Source organism: Vicia villosa, linkage group LG3 (genome assembly GCF_029867415.1).
Source record: "Vicia villosa cultivar HV-30 ecotype Madison, WI linkage group LG3, Vvil1.0, whole genome shotgun sequence".
Lineage (NCBI taxonomy): Eukaryota > Viridiplantae > Streptophyta > Magnoliopsida > Fabales > Fabaceae > Vicia > Vicia villosa.
Window position 1 is genome coordinate 92,670,109 of NC_081182.1, and position 11,217 is coordinate 92,681,325.

General features: G+C 37.6%; 1 protein-coding gene across 1 annotated transcript; it reads right to left on the reverse strand.

Moving 5' to 3' along the window:
* Positions 1-355: 355 nt before the first annotated feature.
* Positions 356-1,062, reverse strand: LOC131656347 (agamous-like MADS-box protein AGL80). Its single transcript, XM_058926082.1, has one exon. It carries the CDS (start codon positions 1,060-1,062, stop codon positions 427-429), a length of 636 nt encoding a protein of 211 aa, XP_058782065.1. The 3' UTR covers positions 356-426.
* Between the last annotated feature and the right edge of the window lie 10,155 nt (positions 1,063-11,217).

Sequence of the window (11,217 nt, forward strand, 5' to 3'; positions counted from 1 at the left end):
ATAAGAGAAAAGAGAAATGCATACTGTTATTGTGAAAAAGCATTGGTTTTAATTCCTTCTTTATCTAGTCTTTTTTCCATTTCACAATAAGCCAATCTTCATGAAACACTATTCTCTAAAATAACATAAATTGAAAGCAAAATTAATTTTTTCCATTTTTCCTTATTTGTATCTCATAACTTGGACTCAACTTTCACAACCCTTTCACTCGTGTTTTCATAATTTGAATTCGTCAAAAATTGAACAACTTTCAGCAACTTTAGATAAATGTAACTAATCGTCAAAACTAATGAGAGTGCAAAAGTATTGAAAGCAAAGCACACACAATTACATAAAAGATTTGAAAAATACACCATAATGACCAATGATGGAATCTTCACATACACCAAAAAAGAAAATACAAAAATAAAATCATCATATTATAATTCATATCCATCCCAACCTACTCATCATTTCAATTTCATCATTATTATCAGACACAGTTGGTGGTGGCGGCGGTGGTGGTAGGAGTGGCAGTGGCTGTGCCATTGGGATTTGAGCAGCCATGACTTGACTTTCACTTTGATTTTGGTGAATTATATTTTCACTATCAAGTGATTCAATCCTTCTCCCAATCACCCTCAAATTATGATCAATCATCCAACAAAGATCATTCAAATCACCTACAGACATATTGTTCTGGACGATGTTCCCAGCACTGAGACACTCAAACATGAGCATGCTTTTCTCTTTTTCTTTGTTGTCTCCCCGTTGTTTTTGAAGTTGCTTTTCAGCCTTGGAAATTCTTTGTTTGAGAAAACTCTCTTGATCCACCATCCTTCTGCTTTGATCAAACTCAGGCGCTGTCTTAAATTTCAAAAGCACCTTTTCAACTCCCGACGGTGATGGCCAGATCTCAGGTTGAGGATCGTATGGGCCATAAACAATCGCACAAGCATCGATACCACAAAGGGTTGATATTTCATCAACCTTCTTCAATAAACCCTTATTCCTTTTCTTGTAAGTTGTCTTCCTTGCAGTATCATTCTCAATGAAAGCAAGCTTCACCTTCTTTCTAGTCATGGTTTTTGAAAAGAATAAGATGAAAATTGATAGAGAAAAAGAAGAAAAGTTGATGGATGAGATTTTCGTTTTGTGATTAACGTGTTGTATATATAGAGACCAAATTCGATATACGTACGTGGTTAGGTGCATGTATATCAGTATACGTGTTTTCCAACTGGCATGTTACAACGGTAAAATGCCTCTTTATGTTTATTCCATCTATGTCGCTCGATGTATAAAAACAAAGTTTCAATGACATTTACTTTTTAACATTCGCAATATTTGATTCATGCACGTACGTGGTTAGTTGTTGGCCTAGGTTACCTTTTTTAATACGAACGTGATTCATGCACGCGGTAAATTACCCTATTTTGTGTGCCACCAATTAATTATTTTCTTTCTCAAATTTATTTTTTATTTTTTGGTAAGATTTTTTCTCAAATTTTTATACATACGTTTGATTTGTTTTATTACCCCATATTCATTTAGTCAGTTTTATTTTATCTTCTTCTTTAAATTTATGTTGACACCATATGCTGCTTTATATTTGAACAAAGCATACTTTTTCTTTTCTCAAAACTCATTATTTTTTATACCATATTATTGATTTATTTAAATAATAAAATATATAGGGTTTCAAATTAATGAAGGATTGAAATATGATTTATTACAATTTGCAGATGATACCATTATGTTGGGGGAGTGCTCTTGGAGGAATTTGTGGGCACTAAAAGTCTTCCTTCAGGATTTGAGATGGTGTCAGGATAGAGAGTGAATATGTGGAAGAGCAAGATGTATGGGATAGAAACTGATCAAAAAATTTTGCAAGCGGCGAGTCAGTTCTTGTTGTAAGCTGGATAGTATGCCTTTTAAGTTTTTGGGTGTAATAGTTGGTGGAAATCCGAGAAGGGTTTCATTCTGGGATTCGGTTCTTGACAACATGAGGGCCAAATTGTTACCTTGGATTGGGAGTATGTTATCTATAGGAGGAAGAGTTTCCCTAATAAATTATGTGCTAACAAATCTGTCGGTATATTTACAAACTACCTAAAAAAGTGGTGGAAGCTATGGTAAGAATACAGAGAAGTTTTCTATGGCATAATGCAGCTGAAAGAAGTGGAGTGGGGTGGATTAGTTGGAGCACAATATGCAAACATCAAGAAGAGGATGGGTTAGGAGTAAAAGATATGAAGGTGTTTAACAAAGCGCTTCTAACAAAGTGGCTGTGGAGACTTATAAGTCAAGAGGAGTCAATTTGGAAAGGTGTTGTGGAGGAAAGATATGGTTTACCTTATATAAGGATTATATTCAAAAGGAAGGAAGGAAGGCATGTTGTGGAGTCTATTTGGTGGAGAGATTTAATGAAAATTGGAGAATATTTGCAGGAGGGTGGCTTCACGCAAATTCTATCAGGAAAATTAGGGAATGGTAGTAAGGTGTCTTTTTGGAAAAGCAGGTGGTTGGGCAATTTTCCTCTGTGCAGAGTTTTCCCTGTTCCTTTTCATGTTTGTGCAAACGAAAGTTGCAGCGTTCAAGAAAGGATTCTTTGGGAGGGAGACAACTAGCAATGGAATTTGGGTGTGGATGAGGCTGTCATGAACCAAGAAGCAAGAGAGGAAATGGTGGAGCTGCAACAAATTCTGGCAGAAGTGGTTCCAAATAGATATGGAAGGGATGTGTTTGTTTGGCCGTTGGATGGTTCAGGAGAGTTTATGGTTCGGGCATATTACAGAAAGATAACTAAGGATTTCATAGTTGAAGAAGCTCCTGTTAGAACAAGATTTGTTTTGATCAATATTCTTAGTTTTGATGATAACAATGTATATGAATTTTGTATGAGATAATGTGGTACTCTAATCCTATGCAATTTCCATTTCAGGAATCACATAAAGAGTATGCATAAAATCAGCGCAAGAAGCACTGACTCAGAAGGTTCAACATGCAACATCAGAACATGCTCTGGCAAGACATCAGAAGATGGTCAAGCAGAATCAGAACATGGTCTATGGAAGTATCAGAAGAACTTGAGATCAGAAGCAGAAGCACTGAAGTTCTCATGGTATCACGCTAAGAAGCACTTCAAGGTCAGAAGACAAGAAGATGCTCTGCACCAAGCTGTTTGACTCTGATGATATTCAAACGTTGTTTACACAAACATCAGATCAGAAGCAAGTACAAGATGGCAGGCTACGCTGACTGACAAAAGGAACGTTAGAAGCTATTAAAGGCAACGTTGGTAGACACAGCGAAAGCAAGGCTCGAGGTAGTTGACAAAAGAGTGAAACATTAAATGAAATGCTGTACGGATCACGCAAAGCATTAAATGCTCCCAACGGTCATCTTCTCAAGTGCCTATATATAGAAGTTATGAAGAGAAGCTGAATACAACACTTTGCGCAAACTTACAGAAACGATGTCAAATTCAAAAAGCTCTCAAACTTCATCTTCAACCTCACTATATTGCTGTTGTAATATCTTAGTGAGAGTAAGCTTAAACTTAAGATAAAAATCACAGTTGTGATAATAGCTTATTAAGAAGCATTGTAACTCTTATAAGAATTTGTTTACATTAAGTTGTAAGAACTAGAGGAGATCAAGTTGTGATCGGATTCTCTACAAAGTCTTAGAGGGTATCTAAGCAGTGTGTTCCTAGAGTGATCAGGTTGTGATCAAAATACTCTAGAAGACTTAGAGGTTATCTAAGTGGAAAACCATTGTAATCTTGTGTGATTAGTGGATTAAATCCTCAGGTGAGGTAAATCACTCCAAGGGGGTGGACTGGAGTAGTTTAGTTAGCAACGAACCAGGATAAAAATCATTGTGCAAATTGATTTTATCTTACAAGTTTTAAAGCTACACTTATTCAAACCCCCCTTTCTAAGTGTTTTTCTATCCTTCAATTGGCATCAGAGCGTCGGTTCTAAGGTGCAAGCACTTAACCGTGTTTAGAAAATATTCAGGAAGAGAAAAACGCTTAAGTCAAGATGGCTGGTGAAGATCCAACACATACATCTACATCTGGCTCTGCTGAGCAACATAATGGAAATGGTAACAATGGTTATACTAGACCACCAGTATTTGATGGTGAAAACTTTGAATATTGGAAAGATAAACTTGAAAGTTACTTTCTTGGTCTAGATGGTGACTTATGGGATCTTCTGATGGATGGTTACAAACATCCAGTGAAAGCTAGTGGTGTAAAGCTTACAAGACAAGAGATGAATGATGATCAAAAGAAGCAATTCAAAAATCATCACAAGTGTAGGACTGTTTTGTTGAATGCTATATCTCATGCTGAATATGAGAAGATATCTAACAGGGAAACTGCCTATGACATATATGAATCATTGAAAATGACTCATGAGGGAAATGCCCAAGTCAAGGAGACTAAAGCTCTTGCCTTGATCCAGAAATATGAAGCCTTCGAGATGGAGGATGATGAAAATATTGAGAAGATGTTCTCAAGATTTCAAACGCTAACTGCTGGATTAAGAGTTTTGGACAAAGGCTACACCAGGGCTGATCATGTCAAGAAGATCATCAGAAGCTTGCCAAGAAGATGGGGTCCTATGGTGACTGCTTTCAAAATTGCCAAGAATCTGAATGAAGTCTCTCTTGAAGAATTGATCAGTGCTCTGAGGGGTCATGAAATTGAGCTGGATGCTAATGAACCTCAGAAGAAAGGTAAGTCTATTGCATTAAAATCTAATTATAAAAAATGCACTAACGCTTTTCAAGCTGAAGAAGAAGATTCTCAAGAATCAAAATTAGAAGAAGAAGATGAACTGTCTATGATCTCCAGAAGGGTAAACCAACTCTGGAAGAGCAAGCAAAGGAAGTTCAAAAACTTCAGAAGCTCAAAGAAGCCTGAAAGAGGAGAATCTTCTGGAAGCAGAAGATCTGACAAGAAGAAGGTCATTTGTTATGAGTGCAATGAGCCTGGACACTTCAAGAATGAATGTCCAAAACTTCAGAAGGAGAATCCCAAGAAGAATTTTCATAAGAAGAAAGGTCTTATGGCAACATGGGATGATTCAGAATCAGAATCAGAATCAGACTCTGAGGGCGAGCAGGCAAACCTTGCATTGATGGCCACAGTGGATGATGGATCAGAATCTACATCAGAATCAGATTCTGAAGAAGTATTTTTTGAACTATCTAGAGAAGAGTTAGTTTCCAGTTTAACTGAACTTCTGGAACTCAAGGCTCATCTTAGTATCAAATACAAAAAGCTGAAGAAGCTATTTGATTCTGAAACTAAGAAGCTGAAAGTGGAAAATTCTGAACTGAAGGAAAAAGTTTTAAAATTATCCAAAGATATTGGATCTCCTTCTGAATCAGAAAAATCCATTCCTAGCTAGCCTCAATCATATTTTGAAAGAATATGACTCGAGCTTCAGAAAGTTTTTATCTAGAAGTATTGGCAGAAGCCATCTTGCTTCTATGATATATGGTGTTTTTGGAAACAAAAGGATTGGCGTTGGCTATGAGGGTCATACCCCAAACAAATTTGAACCTGTAGATGATATGAAAATCACATACAAGCCATTGTATGATCAGTTCAAATATGGCCACTCACATGATATTAGGCTCACTTCACATGCCAAAAGTTTTCATGCTACACACACTAAGAAGCATGTGACACAACCTAGAAAATATCATGCTGCCAAACCTAAACAATATCATGTTGTTCCTCCTGTCGTTTATTATGCTAAACCCAGGTTCAATCAGAACTTGAGGAAAACTAACAAGAAAGGACCCAAGAAGTTGTGGGTACCTAAGGAGAAGATAATTTCTGTTGCAGATATCCTTGGCAGCAAAGAAGACAAAGCACAAAATGTCATGGTACCTGGACTCTGGGTGCTCGCGACTAGGGGTGGAAATAGGCTAGGCTAGGCTAGGCTTTAGAAGGCCTGAGCCTGGCCTACGATAAACTTAAAAGGCCTAAGCCTGGTCTAAGGCCTATCATAGGCTCAGTTTTTTAGCCTGGCCTGGCCTTTTTAAAAGTCTGGCCTGGCCTGAAAGCCTATTTAAAAAGCCTGTATCTTAATTAAAGTTTTCAATTAATCTGTATAACTTAAGAAGTCTTGTAGGTCGACCTATATATACATATATAAGTGAACCTATTTAGCATTTGTTATATATATATATATATATATATATATATATATATGGTAGCCTATTTAGCTTTTTTTTTCTAATATATATGCATACATGAACCAACTTATTTAACATATCTCTAATATATATGAAAATATAGGCCGACCTATAAGGCTTTATAGGCTTTTTTAATAGCCTAAGTCTGGCCTATTAAATAAAATAGGCTTTTAAAAAAGCCTAAGCCTGGCCTCTTTATTAAATAGGTCTGGCCTGGCCTAGGCCTATGTAGGCTGGGCCGTAGGCCCCTGTAGGCCAGCCTGGCCTATTCCCACCCCTACTCGCGACACATGACGGGAATAAGGTCTATGTTCCAAGACCTAGTGCTTAAGTCTGGTGGAGAAGTCAAGTTTGGAGGAGATCAGAAGGGCAAGATAATTGGCTCTGGACCCATAAGTACTGGTAACTCTCCTTCCATAACTAATGTACTTCTTGTAGAAGGATTAGCGCATAACTTATTGTCCATAAGTCAATTAAGTGACAATGGTTATGATATAATCTTCAATCAAAAGTCTTGCAAGGTTGTAAGTTAGAAGGATGGCTCAATCCTATTTACAGGCAAGAGAAAGAACAACATTTACAAGATTGATCTTTCTGATCTTGAGAAGCAGAAGGTGACTTGCCTTATGTCTGTTTCTGAAGAGCAATGGGTCTGGCACAAAAGATTAGGGCATGCTAGTTTGAAAAAGATTTCTCATATTAACAAACTAAATCTGGTCAGAGGACTCGCAAATCTGAAATACAAATCAAATGCTCTTTGTGAAGCATGTCAAAAGGGCAAGTTCTCCAAACCTGCATTCAAGTCTAAGAAAGTTGTCTCTTCCTCTAGGCCGTTAGAACTTCTGCACATTGATCTGTTTGGACCAGTCAAAACAGCATTTGTCAGAAGGAAGAAATATGGATTAGTCATCGTAGATGATTATAGCCGCTGGACATGGGTAAAGTTCTTAAAACACAAGGATGAGTCTCATTCAGTGTTCTTTGAATTCTGCACTCAGATTCAATCTGAGAAGGAATGCAAAATCATAAAGGTCAGAAGTGATCATAGTGGTGAATTTGAGAACAGATTCTTTGAGGAGTTTTTCAAAGAAAATGGTATTGCCCATGATTTCTCTTGCCCTAGAACTCCACAGCAAAATGGAGTTGTAGAGCGAAAGAATAGGACTCTACAAGAAATGGCCAGAACCATGATCAATGAAACCAATATGGCTAAGCACTTCTGGGCAGAAGCAATAAATACTGCATGTTATATTCAGAATAGAATCTCTATAAGACCAATTCTAAATAAGACTCCTTATGAATTGTGGAAGAACATAAAGCCCAACATTTCATATTTTCATCCTTTTGGATGTGTTTGTTTTATTCTGAATACTAAAGATCATCTTGGTAAGTTTGATTCTAAGGCACAAAAATGTTTCCTTCTTGGATATTCTAAACGCTCTAAAGGCTACAGAGTATACAATACTGAAACATTGGTTGTAGAAGAATCAATCAATATCAGATTTAATGATAAGCTTGGTCTTGAAAAGCCAAAGCAGTTTGAGAATTTTGCAGATATAGATATTGATATATCATAAGCTGAAGAACCAAGAAGCAAAGTTTCAGAAGCTGAAAGTCTCAGAAGCAAAGGATCAGAAGATCAAGTTGCTGTATCTTTAGAGAATCTCAGAATTTCTGAATAGCCAACAGTCAGAAGATCTTCTAGACTCACCTCAGCTCACTCAGAAGATGTGATTCTTGGAAAGAAAGATGATCCTATCAGAACTATATCATTTCTAAAGAATGGTAGTCAGAATCAATTATCAGAATCAAAAGATGAAAAGTTCTATTTGTCTATAGAAGCAAATACAATGCAACACAGCTGTCATCAAGTGTTTTCTGATGGTGAACACGTGTCTGCAGGGTTGGTAAAAGCGTGAGTGAAACTGATGGGACGCCGCCCTAGGTAACTGTGTAAATCATTTCATTTACCATGTTCTCTCACCTAACGTCACTCATCATTTAATGCATTTGATTTCAATTGATTTTGTAACTGTTCATTCTCATAATTTAATTGCAATCTTTTTCAAATCCGCCTCTATAAATATATTTCAAATCATAACGTTTATCTTTTTTGCTCCCATTCTCTCTCTCTTCTTGCATGCATTTTTGCAACCTTTTTGCCCTTTTCTCAAACCCTAAACGCAATCCCAAAAAAGTTTCAAGTAATCTCAGTACTGTTTCAATGGCTGCTTCATCTTCTCTCAATGCTGGTTCCTCCGTTCCTCTACATCTTCAAGAAGAAGAACAAATTGTTCCTGTTGTCTCTTGCTCTATTCCCAAAAACAAGCTAGAAGTTATCTGTGAATTAAGGGTGGACTTTGATAATCTTGAAAAACATCAGTTTCATCTGAAAGAGGATGTGTTGTTTCAAGGATGGACTTCTCTGTTCTCTGAGTTCTGTGGACCTGTTTACCCAGAACTAGTGAAGGAATTTTGGGTGCACGCTGTAGTTGCCCCTAAATCAATCTTGTCGTTTGTCCATGGAAAATTTGTTGTTGTTACTGAGAACATCCTAAGAATGATGTTTGACCTAAGAAACCCTGAAGGTGTCTATGAAATTGATCAAAGAGCAGATTGGGAAGAGGTTCTAGCTACTCTTTATAAAGATGTGGAGAATACAAAGCGTGTCAAGGACATGAAGGATCTCTACAAAATCTGGACCAAGACTCTTCTAGGGTGTTTCTATCACAGGAAAGCAACCCATTCTGCAGATTTTGTCAACAAAGAGCAGCAATATATTTTGTATTGTATCGCCACTCAGAAGAAGTTTGATATTATCTTCATAATATTCAATCACATGTGGAATGCTGTAAAGGATTCCAGAAACGCTTTCACAATTAAGAAGAGTAATATTGTTCCGTTTGGAAGAATAATTACTAATCTTCTGATTCATACCAATATTGTTGAAGACTTGGAAGCTCAAAAAGTCATCAAGGATCTTGTCACTGTCACAGGAAGCTGTTTGAATGCTCACACCCTGAGAAAGATGAATCTCATTCAAGAGGTTTTAGACACTCCTCAACCTCTCCCAGGAGCAAGAAGCATAAGAGATCCTGTTCTTGCTGATTTTTAATCCTTCTTCAGAAGTGAGCTACCAGAAGTTAGGACTAAATATCTTAACTCTCTCAAAGAAGAAAAAGACAAAAATGCTCCTGCAAAAGGTGGTCGCAAGAAAGCTTCTACTTTCAGGCATGCTGCTTCGAAAGATGTTTCTGAAGCTGCACCAGAAGCTGTTGTCAAAAAGGAAAGAAGGACAAAGCGTAAATTTGATCATCCTACTGTTAACTAGGAGAAGGAAGTCCAAGGTGTAGCTGCTGCTGCTGCTGTTGTTGTTGAGAAAGTTGTTGAAGAAGAAGTTGTTGCTGAAGAAGTTCAGGATGTTTTAGTTGAAAATGAGAATAGTGAAAAAGAGACTGCTGAGAAGAAGAAAAAGAAGAAGAGAAAGATGAAAAATAAGAATGTGGAAGATGGAAAGGATGTTGAAAAGAAGAATAAAAGAAATAGAAAATTAATCATTGAAGCCTCGGATGAAGAAGAAGAAGTTCCAGAAGTTGTGAATCAGCAAGAAGAAATAAATCAAGAACCTGCAACTCAAGCAATTGGAGGTCAAAAAGCTGTTGATAATGAGAAGGAAATATTGGAATCTGCCAGAAGAAGAGAAATTTCTCTTGGGAAGGCAAAGATTGTGGAAGAGAAGAAGAGCAAGAAGCAGAAAAGACTTGAGGCTGAGTTTGAAGCGATTCAGAATTTGTCTAAAGGTATACATCTTTCTGAACCTGTTTCTGTTCCTGCTTTATGTTCAGAAGTTGCACCAATAAATGTTGCTCAAACCCCTGAACCAGAAAATCAACCAGAAACAGCCCCATCAGAATCACCTATACTCATCCATGTTCTCACACCTCCTTCTTCTCCTCTAACCAATGTTCTTACCCCTCCTCCTTCACCTACCTCAAACGTTCTCATTCCTCCTTCTCCACCCAAAACAAATGTTACTTCTGACCACTCCCTTGAAACCCTTGTTCTTAATATCCAACCCCTTCAAACTCTCTTTCCACCTCACATAAATGTATCCACTTCTCAACCTCCACCTCACACAAACTATGAACCCATTCCTTCTACCTCCCAAAATAATCCTTCTGTATCTGACCTTCCAGATTCTGCATCACATGAGCAATTGCTTCGTGACTGCAACTACACACCCAAACCTCGTCCTGAACCTGAGCTGGTAGTGTTAGAATCTGAGAATGAAGCAGAATCATCTCTCTGTCTTGATAGAGAACCTCAACCTTATTTTGTCCTAAAACCAGATTCTGCTATAACCAAAATAAAATCTCGCCGAGCATACCATATTGGTGTAATTTATGAAATGGTAAAGAGGAATGTCAGCAGAATCTTTGATGCTCTCAGAATAGCTTATCATTCTGGTTTAAATGATGTTGCTATGCGAACTTTCTGGAGGATCTTCCGAAGAAGAGCAGATGCTTACTTTCAAGAACTTCAGGAAATTTGTGTAGAACTTGCTCCACGTCCTTGTGGATTTCTGAGGCCCTATGAAGATTTTTGGTTCAGTCGTCTTGGAGGGAGATATTGTTTTGAAGAGAAGGAATTCATTGATGAACTTGTAGAAGCTAACCCTTGCAGGGATATTGTGGTTTGGAGACCTAAGTATCCAATTCTGACTGGAGACTTCAAGTGGTTGTTTGACTTTCTGAGGGCGAATCCTTCTGAGAAGTCCCCCAATATGGCCATTCCAGAAGTTGTTTACCCTCCAGAAGTTGAAGGTCCTACTCCACCAAGGAATCTTGCTGCCATTCTTCAAGCCCTTGAGAATGGAGATTCTGATCTTCCTGCTCCTGAGTATGAAGAAGATGCTTCTAGGGAAGAAGCTGATGCTGAAGATCATCCTGCTGGACATATTCCTGTTGTGAAGCTTCTTCTAGAGAACCCTCTCTTCTGGTGAAGACCTTAGAGGCT

Excerpts from the sequence above, each read along its gene's own strand:
- LOC131656347 (XM_058926082.1), bottom strand. The coding sequence starts at position 1,062 with ATGACTAGAAAGAAGGTGAAGCTTGCTTTCATTGAGAATGATACTGCA.